The sequence below is a fragment of the Olea europaea genome, chromosome 7 (assembly GCF_002742605.1).
Source record: "Olea europaea var. sylvestris chromosome 7, O_europaea_v1, whole genome shotgun sequence".
Lineage (NCBI taxonomy): Eukaryota > Viridiplantae > Streptophyta > Magnoliopsida > Lamiales > Oleaceae > Olea > Olea europaea.
The window spans coordinates 12,962,844-12,980,731 of NC_036243.1; the positions used below are offsets into that span (position 1 = coordinate 12,962,844).

At 35.5% G+C, this 17,888-nt stretch overlaps 2 protein-coding genes across 6 annotated transcripts; both read left to right on the plus strand.

Moving 5' to 3' along the window:
* The first annotated feature begins 64 nt into the window (after positions 1 to 64).
* On the plus strand, positions 65 to 5,229 carry LOC111397040 (transcription factor BIM2-like). 5 transcript variants are annotated; one of them, XM_023023722.1, is made up of 8 exons: positions 65 to 351; positions 422 to 518; positions 865 to 934; positions 1,033 to 1,128; positions 1,634 to 2,055; positions 2,688 to 2,826; positions 3,783 to 3,877; positions 5,157 to 5,229. In XM_023023722.1, exons 1-8 carry the CDS (start codon positions 288 to 290, stop codon positions 5,212 to 5,214), a joined length of 1,041 nt encoding a protein of 346 aa, XP_022879490.1. In that variant the 5' UTR covers positions 65 to 287; the 3' UTR covers positions 5,215 to 5,229. The 5 variants fall into 5 exon arrangements, with proteins under 5 accessions (XP_022879490.1, XP_022879494.1, XP_022879493.1 ...); XM_023023725.1 differs by lacking the exon at positions 5,157 to 5,229 and adding an exon at positions 4,523 to 4,750 and having other exon boundaries at positions 67 to 351; XM_023023724.1 differs by lacking the exon at positions 5,157 to 5,229 and adding an exon at positions 3,945 to 4,212 and having other exon boundaries at positions 67 to 351.
* A 5,714-nt stretch (positions 5,230 to 10,943) lies between these two features.
* LOC111397916 lies at positions 10,944 to 12,164 on the plus strand. Its single transcript, XM_023024880.1, has 4 exons — positions 10,944 to 11,409; positions 11,539 to 11,773; positions 11,866 to 11,957; positions 12,010 to 12,164. Exons 1-4 carry the CDS (start codon positions 10,944 to 10,946, stop codon positions 12,162 to 12,164), a joined length of 948 nt encoding a protein of 315 aa, XP_022880648.1.
* Positions 12,165 to 17,888: the final 5,724 nt, after the last annotated feature.

Genomic DNA, 17,888 nt, shown 5'->3' on the forward strand with positions numbered 1-17,888 from the left:
GGGGGCGGGGGGGGGTGGGGGACCACAAGACGCGCAATTTAGCACTTGTCATTCTGCGCAAGTTAGAACTTACCAGTCCTCTCAAACCGGTTATTTTAGTAGCTAGGGATTCAAATAATAAAATGAAATCGACGGCTAGATTTTGGATAAATTATTCGCACTTGACTTCAGTTCTGGAAAATTCATTCAAACTGCTAGAAGGGACAATTGCCAATAGTTTTTTTGAGTTGTAGGGTACTATACATACATATAGTTGTAGAGAAATTGGATTTGGAGATCTTCTTCAAATGATTAGAAACAATGCCCACCAGGACGAGGATGAAGGAACTCCCGATAGTTCTTCTCCCGGAGGTACGTGTGTTTAGGTGTGTAATTACATGTATGTGTTGTTATTATAGTTTTTGAAGTTTTAATTGGGCAGGAAAAAGGGAGACGAAAAGAGATGATAAGAGAGTGAATGCTGTAAGGTCGAAACATTCAGAGACGGAGCAACGTAGGAGAAGCAAGATTAATGAAAGGCAATTTTTCTTCTTGTTCTTTTCCGTTTTGAGTATTTTGGGTGTTGTTTAGTTATGGGAGTTTGATATGTGTTATGTTACTATTTATATGTGTCAAATTAAATATTGCGTTAGTATTTCTTCAAGAATTCTAACTGAGAAACGACTTTCACGCCACGAAGTGCAGAATTCCATTTTTGAGCAATTAGAAATGTGTTATTTTGGGTATTGGAAACTAGGTTTTTGAATTAGAGTGAGCTTGAACACTATATAGTCATTACTTTCAGCTTAAGTACTTCAAAATGACTAATAAGCTTCACTTCATTTTAAGGATGGCGGAAAGTGAATAAAATTTTACTTGTTGCAGATTTCAAATTTTAATGGGGTTAGTGCCAGAAAGTGATCAGAAGAGAGATAAAGCTTCGTTCTTGTTGGAGGTTTGTTCTCAATTCTTTTATGTTATATGACAATCCTTTTGCTAAAACATGTCCCTTTTATACGAAGTCTCTTATGGTCTCAATGATACTTATTGCAGGTTATACAGTATATCCAGTTTTTACAGGAGAGGTTACAGGTGTATGAGGGAATGTCCCAAGATTGGAGTCCAGAGCCCACAAAGTTGATGCCATGGGTAAATTTATATGATCATTTATTCTTTCTGTTATTTTTCGTGATGTTGATCATGACTCTTTCTCTCTCATATCACATATTGATACCATAGCTAGATGATTAAGGCTGCATTGTTTCTCTTTCTTTTATGAGTTATAGGTGTTTTCACATCATGGAATTGTTGAATGAGTGTATTGTATAATGCTTTTGCCATTACTTCAGTTCCACGTTTGAATAAATGTAAAACTTAAGCAAAGTACGAACATGAAAATGTGCATCTCATGTCAAAGTTAGTTAGGTTTATCATGTTAAATTCACTCTTGACGTAATTTGGTGAACTCGTTAATCAAACTATGTTTGCAATTGTTTGTATTGAGGGAAAATGAGCACACTTTGTAATGTAGTATTTTATGATGAACTGGAAAAGAGAAGGAAAAAAGTGAGCTTCTCATTTTAGGATTGGAGATGTCAATCTAATTTTGACGCAGAAGAAATTCAACATTGACCTCTCATCCTTCTGCTGCCAGAGAAGCAATCCTGAGCCTGTCGGAAGCTTTATCGACCAATCTCAATTTGCGAGGAACGGAACAGATCATGAAGATAATTATATCGTCAATCCAAAAATGCTTAATCATGCGCAAAACTCATTGGAATCTGACTCGAGTGGAGACGTCTTATGCAAACCAACAGAAAGTCCACATGTGGCAGCGAATGACACAATTCTTCCTAACATTCCTCTGCAATCAAATTTGTTCGAAGATGTATCTTGCCAACCTTCTCAGGGATCTTATTTAGATGCTGAGCAATTGACACCTCAGTCACAATCCCAATTTTGGGTGGGGAAATCATGTGCAAATGAGTCATCCGTTCCTATCTACATTACAAATGAGGGTGAAGAGCTGAAGAGTGAAAGTGGGGAAGCTAGCATCTCAAGAACCTATTCTCAAGGGTAAGCATTTATTAAAAAGAAAAAAAAAAGTGATTATTTTGTACCATATTTGCGTTCTAGTGCTGTTTAATTTTGTGTCATCAGGTTCGTATTTGTTCTCTTGGTGGAGAAAACTAGTAAATCGGCTGTGAGCTGCGTTTTGTACTAATAGTTACAATGTGCAAGAGATTTGAATCACTGGGAAGCAGTAGAGAAATGCAACATATTAAAGCAAGTTTTCTTAGATCTCCATATATAGGATTTGCAACCTTGTTCGTGTTTGATGGCTTTGTGTTTTGGTTGGTATGATCAAATCAAATTACATTTTCCTTTTCCTTGAAAATTACGTCAAATGGTTGAAACTTGCTAGGGAACATCATTTATGATGGTGATGGCATAGGTGGACAGATTTTTGGAATGTAGGAAATTTATCCCTAAATGCAGAATTTCGTTACATCCATACCTGTTAGAGGCCAGTTTCTTCTGATCAAATGATTTGAAGGTTGAACTTCCTTCCGGTAGTTCCTCTTGATTTAATTCATGGCGATTCATTGTTAGCTGATCAGTTCTATCAGTGCCAGTTCTTTTTGCTTATGAATCATTGTTTTTAATAATTATCTGAACGTTCTTTTGTAATACAATGGGGTTTGGAGGTTGAACAGGTTGTTGAATAACCTTACCAGTGCGCTACAATCATTTGGCGTAGATTTGTCCCAAGCCAGTATTTCCGTGCAACTTGATATTTGCAGACGTGCAAATAGTGGTAGTACTGCTGCAATCTTGAGTGCAAAGGTTTGTTTAGCGTTCATTTTCCAGCTCAGCTCTATTTGGTTTGTGGATTTTATGAGACAAGAAGAAATAAAATGATAGAGGAAATTAACTTCCCCTTGTTTCCCTTCGTTGCTTACTTAAATTTGGAAGTCCAACATTTGCCCAAATTTGTATGAGATGATAATTATCTTTGCTCAGAAAATTTTGAATGGTTGATAGAATATTGCAAAGCTCATAAGGTATTCCTTGCTTCTATCTCCCATTTAGTACATCATCTCTGGTTTCTTTTTCTTATTCTTTCTTTTCTGTAATCATGCAATAATAAAGTCGTTTCTTTTGGATCCCCTTTCTTTTCCTTAGAATTCCTTTCAAGTCTTGCCTCTGGTCTTGCAGGAGTGTGTTATGCTTCTTTATCTGGTGAAACTGTATACAATATTTGTTCATGTTTATGGTTTTATCCTGTTACCTTTATACTATCTGTTAGATATTTTGAGGCCTTTTTTTTAGCAATTAAGGGTTTGTTTTAGCCCCATTTTTTGGGAAAATAGATTTTTTAATAGTGATTTTTTGGATAATGTGTAGTTAAAAAGTATGGGAAAAGTTTTGGATTTACATATAAAACTATTTTATTTGGAGAATGTGCAGTTGAAAACGAGTTTGGAGAAAAATGAGCTTTTAAAGAATGAGGTTCAAATAGGAGGCTAAGTCATAATCTAATATGTTAGCCCCCATTGGGCCCCCATTCTTTTCAAATTTTAATGTTTGAACAGTATTTTTTTGAAAAATATGTGGTTGAAAAGGAATGAAAAGTTTTTGATTTGTGTGTAATATTATTTTAAGAAAGATTGTGTGGTTGAAAATAAGAGAGAGAGAGAAAGAATGAGAATGAGAATGAGAATGGGGGCCAAACAGGGGCTTAGTGTGTTTTGAAGAAAAACACTAGTTGCTTATAGTTTTCTACTTTTCTGATTATTCAGGATCACGAGAACCCATCTGGTGTTAATTCTGCAGATTTTGGGGATATTGGTGAGAATAATGTTCATCCATATAAAAGGCTAAGGGCAGACAGGAGGTAATGGCATTTATATTTAAAGTTCTGTTCTCAATTGTTCCATATTTCCTTCATTCCTCTTCTTTAGGTTTGGAATGGAGTAAGAGGATAAATGTTTGGACATCAAACGGTTCCAAGTCCACATACAGCTCTGTCTGAACTAAATGTACATGCCTTTCTTTTTTGAGGTGCCCGAATTAGTCTAGAATCAGCTTACATATGTTTTCTTCTGTACTTGCTGGATAAAGGCTTCCATTTGATTATGTGAAGCTGCTTTTATGGAGCTTTTAGTTTGGAAGTTTAATTGTCCTTGTTTTATGGCACTAAAATTTCTGTATAATAATGACTTCGATGCCTTTCACTTTTCAAAAATCGAAAAAAAGAAAAAAGAAAAGGAACAAGAAAAGAAGAGCTTTTTCCCAATTTGTTAGAGGACAATGCACTGTTTGGTTGATATGGCATTAGTTGTGACTTGTAAATATTACATTTTATTTTAACTACTTGCTAGGGATTATAGTCATATATCCCAAAAATGTGTGTGTGTGTGTGTGTGTGTGTGTGTTTTGAGTGTAGTTCAACTTAAAAGAACTATTTCATAATCACTAGATTATGTACACTGAATTAAAAATTAGAATATATCATTTTAATGATTGTTGAGACTTGCAGATGGTAGTTGAAACATATTGAGGACATGTTTGGTACAGTATTGGATGAAAGCAGGATTAGGAAGGATGTGAATAGGAGGGATAAGATTGGCGAGGATTAGCCTAAAGCAGATTAGATGGAATTGTTGTGATGTAGTTTCAAACATGTCGCATGAGCTGATACATTTACATGTATATTTATGATGTACAATTAAAAAATTCAGACACAACATGGATTACTTTTCACGTATTGCTGTGCATAGTTTTCATTGTATGTTGTTAATACGGTAATCTAACATGCACCATAACGTGTAAAAATGGTAATGTAACATGCACCATAACGTGTAAAAATGATGTATACCATGATATGTTATCTCTACTTCTGGAATTTTACGCGATGTATCATAACATGTTAGGTTATTGTAAGTAATTTATAACGTTTTACAAAGTCTGTGGTTGTCTCTTATGCATATAATATTGCTGTTACATTTAACACATTTCTTATGAAATACTTTTGTTGCATATGCAATATAATGCACTATGCCCCAGTTTGGTTCTCATTATTTGGAAACTCATTTTCCTAATTTTTTAATTATACGTTCTTCAATAATTCACTGTTACAAAACTTATTTTATCAAATAATGTTCAACAAACAGGGCCATCGTAATAAAATGGGAAAAGAGCATGAAGTATATGATAGATCGAAAATTCTAGTTGCATAAAGTTTGTCAATACAAGTTTGAGAAACCCTAAGCCGTTTGTCCCATCCTATTGCAGTTGTTCTTTTAAATAGAAGATTGAAATGAATGATGATGGTAAGATGTTATTTTTTTGAAGGATTATTGAGGTTTTGTTTAGAAAGATTTAAGAGAGATTTTTGCTTTGAATTTTGGTGTTGTTCCATAAATCAAGCTAAGCTAATTTATTTTATTTAGCTTTGTTAAAAATTAATCACTTTTACTACAAATTAAATGTACTTTTAGAATAAAAAAAGTGTGTAGTAGAAACAGAATTTGATTTTGTATCATAGTACTGGGTGTAATTTTCACTATTTTTATTTTTAAGAAAATTTTCTACTTATTGACTTATTCACTTGTAAACCAATATTTTACTTACTTAAGAGTAAAGTTTTTATTTTCAATAAATTTTTTACCTCATAAGTGATTTGTTTACTTGTATGTAATTTTCACTTATAAATAGGTTTTTTAGTTACAATTTCTCATTTACAAGTGATTGTTTACCTATAAGTAGTATTTGCGTTTATAAATGAATTTTTACTTATAAGTAAACTTATAATATTTTCTATATTATTATTTTTATTATAACTAAACCTATACACTATTTTCCTTATTATTCATCACTTCATTGATAAAAACAAATAACAGTCTAAATTCACCTAATTTGATTTGTTAATTTATTATGGAGTAGCTAGGAAAGTCTAACTACTTAGATAAAAATAATTTGAATATCCTGAACATTGAACTTCATATGTCGTATAAGAGATTTTATATCTTGTATGGTGTATCAAACACGCCCTTGATATATTTATTTATTGACTTACATTTTGTTTTCTCAAATATTTGTTCATTTATACGTTTATATTCTCAACGTTTTTGTCACATTCTTATTGCTAATATTTTTTAAATTTGCATATCTTGTCTTTGATGATGGTTTAAATTCACAAAATTTGTTATTTTTAAATCAGCCAAATAAATAACAAATGCAAAACAGTATCCCTTCATTTCAATGCATGTATGCAAATTTTTGGACAAAATTCATCATCGGAGACAACGTGTTAATTCAATTGAAAATTGAAAAATGCGATAAAAAATTGGGGGCATTAGTGTCAAAAGGAGTAAAAATTAGTGACTTACATTACAATTAAATTGCGGAGTAATTAAAAGAACTCCACTTGACGTACAAGAAGTGCATTCACAGGAGCTTTATAGGGCAAACTCAATGGGGGTTGAGTAGGTTAATTTTTGATCATTTTTTATTCATATGGGGCTCATCCTTTGTGAGTTATCTGATCGAGTTCTGTGAACTCAACTTCGCATGGAAATTTTGACTCTTTAAAAGCATATTTTTTCGTATTTTTCTTAAATCCTCGAAAAAAAATCAAAAGCGCAAATTAACCCAAAAGATTACTGGTAAATAACAATTTTTTTTAGATCATTTTTTAGTTGCTGAATAGTTTATCTCTGCCAACGGGTCCTGACTATTTTCCATTTCGTTCCCAAAAATTAGAAAATTTTCTTTTCGGTCCTAATTTTATTAAACATTGGACTCGTTTGGCATGACTTTTAAAAAGTTAAAAAAAGTTTTGAAATCCAAAAGTTACTTTTGGACCCATTTTACTAATTTTATGAAAATATTTCCTCTAATTAAACAACATTTAAAGAAAGTTGGTCAAACGCGACATCCTCTAAAAGTACTTTTAAAATAGAAAACTTTAAAAATATTAATTTTCAAACAAAAAATTAAAATAAGGCTAAATATATACAAACTACAATTTTTAATAACTATACAACATTTTAATTGCATGAAAAGATTCATAACCTTCACACATTATTATATTTATGTCTCAAACTTCTTTTATTGCGTTCCTATTCTCAAATTAACACAAATTGTTTGTGATTATAATTTTTCTCTAAAATTTTCTTTTTAAAATAGAGTAAAAATACTCATTTGCTCATTATATTTTAGATAATCAAAACGAACAATAATATAAAAATGTGATTATATTTTGATCCTCATTTTAAAGTACGTAGCTTAAAAATAAATTTTGGACGCAAATATCATGATTAAGGTTTGAATTTTTGATTAATGAAATGATAAAATAGTATATAAGGGTGAATGTTCGCTAAAAGTACAAATCGCAAGTGTATGAGTTGTGTTCAGGTAATAAAGTGGACTTTTTGAATTCGAGTTGTCGATCACTTGAGAAATGTTTAATTTCAATTACACAACTTTAATTAATTTAATTCTAACAATAGAAAAAAATTAAAATTATGATTTGAAGATTAGGAAAAATTAACTAAATTTCTACAAAATAAGAAAACACAAACATTTGGGAATTTTCGGAGAAAACGTGATTGAAATTTATGGTTTTGCTTAATTGTCGCCTAATTAATTTCTCTACAAGCTAATCAATAAATTATTCATTTATGATGTTAGACTCAATTTTTCAATTTTAGTTAATTACCTTCCTCAAGCAAAATTAACCCTAATTAATTAGTTTAACCTACTATATCGCTTTATCGATTAAAACCAAATAATTACATTAATTTTTTTTGAAAATAGCTCAATAGATTATCTAGGGTTAAGCGTGTATTTCTATCCTTTATAACAACCTACGATTTCTACTATTTGATATAAAATACACATTTCTGTCGAACAATTTACAAATCACTAAATATAATTATTCATTAACCAAATAAATGAAAATGCAATAATAACAATATCAAAAATACATAAACTTAAGTAATTTAACATCAAGGAGCAAATATTGAAAATCTGTAAAATCTAAGTCAAGTTTTTACCATAAATCTCAATGCAAATAATTAGTCCATTTTACACAAATGATAAAAAAGAAAATATTTATAACAATACATTACAAATTTTGCAAAATAATAGAGAAGATACAATATTACAGAAAAAAACTTCTTTTTGTTGGATTTGTGAAGACAAAAATATCTGGCCCTTCTCAATATTTCTTCAATTCTTTAATTGCTTCTCTTCGTGCTCTTGATTTTTACCCCAAAAAATGCCAAGAAAATCAAAAGAAAAGGAAAGAAAAAGACAAAGAAAATGTAAAGAAAAATGAAAAAGAAAGAGAAGGAAGAAGAAGCCAGAATGAATCCTGTTACTGCACGTTTTTTCACATAAAAACTAACAAAATTTGTAGCCAAGTTCCTCGGTTTTGAAGAAACAATTAAAATGGTCCCCAGATTTTTAAAGGGAGCCTAGGCATCACATTTCTGCCAAAAATACATAAGTTCATGATGCAGCTAAGTCTCCCAAATAATTGTGCAGGTCCCTTAACTTTGTACTTGTACAATTTGGTATTCAAATTTCGACTTTCATTTTAATCAAGCCCTTCAGAAATTGTAAATCAAGGTCCTTCAACTTTTTGACTTGTGCACTTGGTCTCCAACTTCACAATTTTACACTTTTAGTCCCCCTTTTCGTCCTTTTGCCTTGTTTCCATTTCCTTCGATGATTTTGACCTACAAAAGCAATTATCATCCAATTGTGAATAGAATTTCGCTCCTTTAATCAATATTTAAGTTTATTTAAATATAAAATAAGTGTGCCAAAACACAGTATCTATGACGAAGAAAAAATTAATGGTACAAGTGTGATAATGAATAAAGTTTAGTGTCTTTTAATGAATGTAGTGTATTTAAGAAAAGAAAATTGCCTCCCCCACACACCCTCACTCCCTTCATCTTGCTCCCTCAACTCCCATCTCATTCCATTCCAACCAATCCAAACCTAGAATGAAAACCCAGAAATCAAATCCATCTCAATGTAATGATTTGAGCTGATCTTCAACCAAAACAAGCTAAATTTCACTCAAAATCACCACAAAATTTAAAATAATAAGCAGGGGAGTTCAATTTCTGTAAAACTCAACCAATAACCAGCAATCAATACCCAGTAACTAACAATGACAACTAATTTTCATCTCATTAACTGATAAGTTCTATTACAATGTAGAGGATTGCAAGTAAAATAACAAACATAACAGAGAAAGAAATGGACCAGTAGAGAAACAACAGAAAAAGTAGGGTAAGAAGGATAGAGAGATAAAAAGAGAAAGCTGAAGAGAAGAAGAGTAAGCAGGAGAAGAAGCTTACCAGAGAGAAGAATAGGGATAGGGAAGAAGAAGAACAAGAGAGGGGAAGAGAAGACGGTGGGCAGCAAAGCCACAATTCAATTCATTGATTCTAATTCTTCAAAACAAAACCATATATACAACCCTAACAGTGAAGGGCTTGGGTTACCCACTAATAATTCAAGCTCAATTACATAAAATAAAAGTGAATGGCCTAATCCGTGACATCTCAATACGTTGACTAGGGTAAAATCCCAGAAATTTCATATCAACTGTTGAGTGGGTGTATTTCCCTTTATTTTATTTTTTTAGTATTTTGTTCTTTCTAGACTTGGACTGGCCTAAACTATTGCCCATGCAAATCCCCTATAAATTCAGCCATGATTGGAGTTATCTTTAGGAAAACAATCGTATTTACCCATTAAAATATAAATATTTCTTGATATACTACAAATAAGTCCATCTAATAGAAAAACTATATATATAAAATAATATCAGAAGAACTGCTTTCTATAATTTCTCAATTCATGCAACAATGAATCGTTCTCGGGCCACTGGTGCTAGAATTTGTATTGAAGTGGATTTGCTTGCCGAACTAGTGAGTGGTTTTCCTATAGTTACTTCATCCAAGATGCATTAGCAGGAGGTGCGGTATGAGAAGCCAGGTTTCTATTGTATGAAATGTGGTCGGCAAGGTCATCCTGAATCAGTATGTCGGGTTGGACAGAAGCGTGTGCTCCCTCGAAAAGTGATGGAGAGACAGGAATGGTGTAAGAAGAAGGGACAGGATGGAGAGAAACATAAAGACAAGGTGAAAGAATTATTTGAACAACCAAAGATTACTTGAAGAGAGAAGGAGGACTCATCGGTGGGGGCAGGAAAACAAGTTAAGGAAGGGAGAATCTTGTGTGATGCAATAGTATCTGTTAAGGAGGTTGGCCCCGCAGTGAATACGAGAGATAGTGGTTTAAATGTGGTAGAGAATGCTCAAACTGAAAATATGAAAGATTTACTGTTGGACGATGAATCAAGTGAGGAGATGACTATGAGAGGTAATCCAACATATACTGAAACAAGTGCATGGAAGGAAGATTCTACCAGTTTTGATAGTGTGGAGCCACTTCAAAATGGTTGACGAAATTTTGGAGGTTGAAGATGGCCACATATCAATAGTGCAGGAGGGGTATCCTATTGAAGGCGATGATTTGAATGTGCAGTGTGTTTCCAATGAACAGCAGCAGATTGTACAGAGCCCTATCCTCCATGAGTCTGATGGTGAAAAGAAAATAAGAGGAAGCGAGGCGAGAAAGATCCAGACTACTGTTCTGAGCTAGAGGTCCATAAAACATATGCTGAATTAAAGAAGACTATCCCTCAGGGTACTAGAGCACCACAGAGGGTGCGAGCACGCCCTGCTAAACTTGACTTATAATTGGTCATTTCTTAATGTGGAACGTGCAAGGGGTGGCCATATCAAAAGGAAGGATACGAAAGTTGGTGAGGAAATTTAATGTGGAAATACTAGGGATTGCAAAACCTTTTCATGTGGAAGAAAAAATGAAGTTTTTGGCTTGTAAAATAAAGTTACCAAATTTTATATCAAATGAGAAAGGAGGTAAATTATGGGTTTTTTTGGAGTGATGATTACAAGGTTGAGTGGGTTCATCTTTCGGATCAAGCCTTACATGGAATTTTCATGAAGGGGGAGTATAAGATGTTAGTTTCGTTCATTTATGCGAAATATAATGTTTCAGAAAGGAGGAAACTTTGGCAGGAGTTGGAGAATGTTAGGGTGATTGGCCTTCTTTGGGTAGTTTCTGGCAATTTCAATATCATTAGAAATGACTCTAAGCGAGTGGGTGGCCACCCTAGACCTCTTCAGGCTATGGAAGATTTTAAAGATTGCATTGATAAGTGTTATCTCTTAGAGCTACCAGTTTTTGGTAGAAAATTATCTTGGTGCAATGGACATGAAGGCTTGACTAGAAGTTGGGCGCGGCTAGACAGAACACTGGTAAGTGAGGACGTGTTGCATGATTTCCTAGAGGCAAATATGAAGTACCTGCCAGGTACATCTTCAGATCACCGTCCTATGACTATTCACTTGCAAAAACAGTATGTTTCTTATGGCCCGATCCCATTTCGATTCCAACGAATGTGGTGCTAGCATAAGTGCTTTTTGCCATGTGTGGAGGCAGCATGGAAATTGGGAGACAGTGGTATGATGTTGGGTGGATTAGAAAAATTAGCGGCTAAACTGAAGGCTACTAAAAACACTTTGAAAGTGTGGAATAAACAGGTTTTTGGTAAGGTAGATAATATTATTTTGGAGTTAGAAGAACGGGTGGAGGCTCTCGATCACAGGTTACAAGACACATATTCCGATGATATAGAACAAGAATATTTGATTTCTAAAATTGAATTGGAGGAGTGGCAAATGAGAGAGGAAATTAGATTGTCTCAACTAGCAAAAAAGAGATGGTTGACTGATGGTGATAACAATTCTAAATTTTATCATGCTGTAGTATCGTAAAGACGCAGAAAATCAAAGTTGAATCAGATGAAGCTTACAGACGGAACTATTCTCTCAACACCGCAACAAATACATTTAGAAGCTGTGAAATATCTTCAGACTGTTCTTATGAGCGAGGAAAGCTGAACTTTGCCAGATTTATCATACATCATTGAGTCAGCAGTTTCACAAGAGGAAGGAGATATGCTATTTGCCCTACGGACAGAAGATGAGGTTCGAGCTGCAACTGTTTCGATACCAATGGATAGCACACCTGGGCTTGATGGATATGGGTCAGCTTTCTTTATCTAGTGCTGGGATATTATTAAAGGGGATTTAGTAGAGGCAGCAAAGGATTTTTTTTGAACGAGGGGTGCTACCTCGATTTTATACATCATCATATATTATGTTGATACCAAAAGTGGAAAATCCTAGTGGTTTTGATAAGTTTAGACCAATCAGCCTTTGCTGTGTTGTGTATAAAATTTTTTCAAAGATTTTGGTTCAGAGAATGAGTGATATTCTTTCTAAGATTATCTCTCAAGACCAAGGAGCCTTCATTCTAGGTCGAAGTATTTTTGAGAACATTACACTCACTCAAGAATTAGTGAATTCTCTTAATAAAAGGTTCGTGGTGGAAATGTGATGGTTAAATTAGATATGGCTAAAGCATATGATAGAGTGGAGTGGTAGTTCTTGCTTCATGTGTTATCATCTTTTTGTTTCCCGACGAGGTTTTGCAAGTTAATTGATCAATGTATATCTACACCATGGTTCTCAGTGATGATGAATGGAACCATGCAAGGTTTTTTTAAATCTTCCCATGGTCTTCGCCAAGCATTATCCCCTTATTTGTTTATTATCATGCAAGAGGTGCTGACTAGATTGCTGAAGAGGGGTTTTCAGGAAGGACGGATTGGGTACTTCTCACACCCTAGGGGTGCAAGTGCAATAACTCATTTGATGTATGCTGATGACTTAGTAATTTTTGCCAATGCAGGGAAAAAGTCTATCAGAGAACTCGAGAAGGTTCTATGTCTATATTAGAGCTGGTCTGGTCAAAAGATCAACAAGGAGAAGACTGCTATATTTTTCTCAAAAAATTGTTCAGTGGCTTCGAAAGGAGAAAGACTAAGGGATACTAGTTTTAAGGAGGGTCAATTCCTAATTACTTACTTGGGAGTTCCGGTGGTCCAAGGTCGATTAACTGCCCACCATCTCGAGCCTTTGGTGGAGAAAATTAAAAAGAAAATTGCAGGGTGAAAGCTGCAATTGATGTCGCAAGGGGGCAGACTGATTTTAATTCGTCATGTCCATGGTTACCCATTTGTTGTCCGTGTTGAATGTTCCAAAATCTATTTTTAAGAGACTTAATTCCATCATCTCATCTTTCTTTTGGGGTGAGGCTAATGGGAGAACTAGGAAAAAATGGTGTTCTTGGGATAAACTCTGTAGACCGGTGGTCGAGGGAGGATCGGAGTTAGAAAATTGGAAGATGTCCAGCGTGCCCTGCACATGAAGTTTGCATGGAAATTACTGTCATCAGAGTGCTTATGGGCAACTTTTTTTCGGGCAAAATATACTAAGCATGGTTTGATTGGTGTTTCCACTTTGCGAAGTATAGGTTCTCGATTTTGGTGCTCTATTGTGGGATACATCCCTGATGTGATTAACAATAGTCAATGGAGGATCAGGGAGGGCTCTATCTCCTTCTGGTATGCTCATTGGTTAGAGGATGGCCTGTTGGCAAGACATGCATCACATATTGATCAACCAACTCTTAGAATCAAAGATATTTGTTTGGACAGTGGATGGAATGTGGATCAATTACTGCAACTTGTAAGGGAAGACAAAGCCGCTAGTGTTATGGCTAAGGTGAGTAACTGTAGAGAGGGGGATGATGTTCTTATCTGGAAATCGAGTAGTCAAGGAACCTTTTCTTCCAAGAGTGCATAGGACATGATTAGAATTCGGAATCCTCAAACCTCTTGGGGAAGATGGGTATGGCATTCTGCACTCCTAAAAAGATTTTCAGTGATAATGTGGAAGGCTTTTTCTGGAGCTCTAAGTGTTGATAGTAGAGTTCGTCAAATGGGTGTAGCCTTAGTTTTTCATTGTGATTGCTGCCTTACAGGAAAGGAAGAAACTACTAACCATGTTCTGAGTACAGGCGAGGTGGCAAATGAAGTTTGGAGGAAAGTTTCAGCGGCTTTGGGCATTCGGTGGAGATCTAAACAAAACTAGCATGATAGAGTACATTTATGGTGGGCCAGAGCAGATAAAAAATCTCAAGCTGGGTGCTTACAAGGCCTACTTCCAACTATACTGACATGGAGGCTATGGATGAGGCGTTGTAAAGCGAGAATGGAAGGTGTTCATGAAACTGTGGAGCAGATTTTTCGCTCGATAAAATTTTGGTTACAACAAGTGTCATCCAATCTGAAAAAGGAACGAGCTCTCTCGAGGTCAGAAGAATTACTTCTTAGAAACTTTGATATTAATCCAATGGTGACATAAGAGAGACCTCTTCGGATCGTTAAATGGGCTAAACCTGCGACTGGCAAAGTAAAACTAAATGTAGATGGAAGCTGCCTAGGCAATCCAGGTATGGCTAGCGGTGGTGAGGTTGTGAGAGATGAAATGGGCAGGTTGATAGCAGGTTTTTCGTCTTTCTTCGAATATGGCACTAACAACGAGGCGGAGTTGCGAGTGCTTATTGATGGATTGACCTTGTGTAAGGATTTGCGATTAAATTAGGTTGATATTGAATGTGATTCACTGTTGTTAGTCTCTTGGATTTTGATAAGGAAATGTACGTTATGGTACTTGTGGGATTTTTGGGAAGATTTAATAGAAATTCTCAAGAATTTTGACCATCACATCGTGCATCAGTACAGAGAAGCTAATCAGGCTACGGATGAGTTGGCGAAATTAGGTGCGACGGGGAAGACAGAACGATTCTTATCATTTATGGAACTACCAAGATTTTGTCGAGGGTCGATCCATTTAGATAGGGTGGGTGTGTTGTACATTCGTCAGAAAAAAATAGGCTATTTTCTGTTGTTTGATTATATTGATAGGAGCTTAGTCTATTTGTTAGTTTTATTGATTATTCGGTTGTTATTACGGTTTTCCTCGACCTTAAGTGAGGGTTATTATGAATAAATGCCTGATGGGCTGTTAAAAAAAAAAAAAAAGGTGCCCATATTGAGCTGACATTAATTACAACCAAATTAAATGCTAATTCCAGTATTTACTGCTGGATTGACTACAATAAGGGGTATTGCAAATGCTTTGTCCAAGCCAAGATTTTATGTACTTTAGCATCCAAATTTGTTGGTTCTTTTCATCATCTCCTCCCAAATTGTCGTTTATCTTTTTGTTCCGTCCTTGTCTTTTTAGAATGTGTCAATATGCTAGAGTTTTAGAGAACCTCGTGATATCTTGTCCATCATTACAGTGTCATCCGAAAACTCTAAAAGCATTCAAACGTAACATATTATGTTTTAAAACATGTACTCCGAACAATATTCCACAATAAGTTACATTTTGATTCTAAAGCATCCTCATATCCAAATTAAAATAGATATGTTATGAGAAAGAGCTCTCAGTTAGTCAAAAAGGAGTTAGAGAGAGATGCTCTCAACCTAGTGAGAGAAAATCCCACTTTGGTGATCACTTGACGTGAGTGATTTCCTTCATTTCTTCTTGTGTTTTGTAAGATTTTTACTTCTCTTGGGTGAAAATCTGATTAAACATATTGGTTACTGTTATTGTGGTGCTCGTTTTGAGTTTTTTGAAGAGTTCGTGTGCTTCCATTTCCGATCCCTACAGCTCCAAGTTTCGGTTATGGTAAGGACATTTTGGGTTCTTCATTTCGTGAGTTTTGAAGGTTTTGCTGCCTCCATGTTCATCTTCTACTGAGCTACTGGTTCGAGTTTGTATTCACACAGCTTGGGTTCTACAGTTTCTGCTTGTTGGTTTTTCGGTTTTCTGCTTGCTGGATTCTACAATCTGTGTTTTAGTTCACTTCACATTTCCATTGTTGTTGTTATTTTGCTGGAGTTTGGAGCTTTGTTTTGCTAGACGGTTTTTCACCTTCTCCATCTTCAGTTGGATATTCTGTCCAGTTTTGGTCTTTTGCTGGGTATTCAGTTCAGCCACTCGTTTTGCTTGGTATCTCTTTGCTGTTCGGTTGGTTTTCTCTGCACCTATGTGGCTGTGCTCATGGTCGTTCTTGGGCTTCCTTGAAGACTTGAAGATGGCTGTTCCTCAGTGCTACAGGGGTGACCAGGTTTTTTTGAAAAATTCAGTCCAGTTTATGTTTTCCTCCCACTGGGTATTCATTTCTGCCATTAGTTTGTTTGGAATTCATTTCTGTTCGGGTTTTGTGTTCTCCATCATCCATGGTGTTCTTGGTTGTTTGTCAGTATTGTGTATGCATCCTTGCATGTCACATTTGATTTGTTTTTGAAATTGATTTGACGTCCCAACTGCTCCCCTGCCTTGTTTCAGTTTATCTCCTGCTGTGCAACCTCTACTTTCTGTTTTTTTGCTATTTTGCTATAACATATTCAGGGGTTGGTGGCTGACCCGTTTGACTCTTGCTTGGGCCGGGTTTCACAGGGTTACCGGACGGTTTTTGGGCTGCTCTTTGGTCTAGTTCCTATTATTTGTTGGACAGTTGGCCTCTATTATTTTGTAGCTTGCTGGACATCTCTTTGGGCCCCTCCTTGGGCTGGAGTGTGGGCTTTTGTTGCTGGTCAGTTTGGTTTTCTTGGATTTCTTTTGGGCCTGTTATTGATTATCTCCTTGGGCCTCTGTGTTCTGTTGGGCTGTTTGGCTTTACTTATTGGGCTGGTATTTATTCTTCTTCTTGGGCGGTTTTTCAGTTATTGATTAGGCCTTTCCTGGATTTACTTTGGACCTGCTGTTGGTTGGTTTGTGGTGCTTTCTTTGGGCCTCGTTTGGTCTTTTTTCTTGCTGATTGCTATTCCTCTTCTTGGGCTGGATTTTCAGTTTTCGTTGGGCCTTTCTACTCTCTTGTGTTGGGCCTATTTGGACGGCTGGGCTTGGATTTTCTGCCGGTTTGCTGGAGATCATTTGGGCTTTTGCTTGCCGGGTTTGTTTATGTTTGTTGATGTCAATTCCAGTTTTGTTGGGGGATTATATTCTGTCTTTGCTGGGAATCATATTTTCTCCCTTGATTTTGGTGGCTTGCTGGTCCATTTGGTCAACCTTTTTGACGTCAATTTCATCTTGGCCGGGAATACATTCTGGTGGATTATCTTTTGACGTCAATTTCCTTTGGTTGGGTGATTATTTTCTACCGGTTTGTTGGGATCAATTTTTCTGCCTTTGATTTTTTTGTTTTCTTGGCCGAGTGTCCTACTATCGCGAAGAAGAAAATTAAATCTGGGTCGACCCCTCTCGTTTCTCAATCCGGTCGGCAGAATATTAATGAGCATGTTTCTGCCGTTCAACTTGATGCTAGTCCTGTTTTGCCCCTTGTTGATGGGAAGAGTAAGGTTAGTATTCCATCTCCTAGTGTTTCTTTAACACTTGGTGATCATGACACGGATACGGAGTGTTTGGATTATGAGGTTATTTCTGAAAACAAAAATGCTAATGTTGCTGAAAGTGATCCTATAAAGAATGTTAAAGCACCTTGGGTTAACCTATTTAAGGATAATAGGAAACTTGATGAGAATATTAAGTTGATGGCTATTCACTCATCATAGGAGGAAGTTATTTTGGATGAAACAGATGAGGATAACTTAGAAAATACATGGGAGTATGGACTTTTTGGATACTTTGCCGGAAGATTCCCCGGGAAAGTATCGTTGTTGCAATTGTGTGACTCATGGAAAGTGAGCTATAAGTATTTTGTGCATTCAAGTGGATGGCTTGTCTTCAAATTTGATTCGGAGGTTGCGAGATTGAGTGTGTTACACGGGGGCCCCTACTTGGTGTATGGGAGACCACTCATGCTCAAAATCATGCCGCGATATTTTGATTTTGACGACAAGGATGTGA

Bases quoted from the DNA above. Each gene is read 5' to 3' on its own strand.
- LOC111397040 (XM_023023722.1), top strand. From the start codon at position 288: ATGATTAGAAACAATGCCCACCAGGACGAGGATGAAGGAACTCCCGAT. The intron at 519-864 runs GCAATTTTTCTT...TACTTGTTGCAG, and splicing joins AGAAGCAAGATTAATGAAAG to ATTTCAAATTTTAATGGGGT. The intron at 935-1,032 runs GTTTGTTCTCAA...TACTTATTGCAG, and splicing joins AAGCTTCGTTCTTGTTGGAG to GTTATACAGTATATCCAGTT.
- LOC111397916 (XM_023024880.1), top strand. From the start codon at position 10,944: ATGAGAAAGGAGGTAAATTATGGGTTTTTTTGGAGTGATGATTACAAG. The intron at 11,410-11,538 runs GTACATCTTCAG...GTGTGGAGGCAG, and splicing joins AAATATGAAGTACCTGCCAG to CATGGAAATTGGGAGACAGT. The intron at 11,774-11,865 runs GCAAATGAGAGA...ATCATGCTGTAG, and splicing joins AAAATTGAATTGGAGGAGTG to TATCGTAAAGACGCAGAAAA.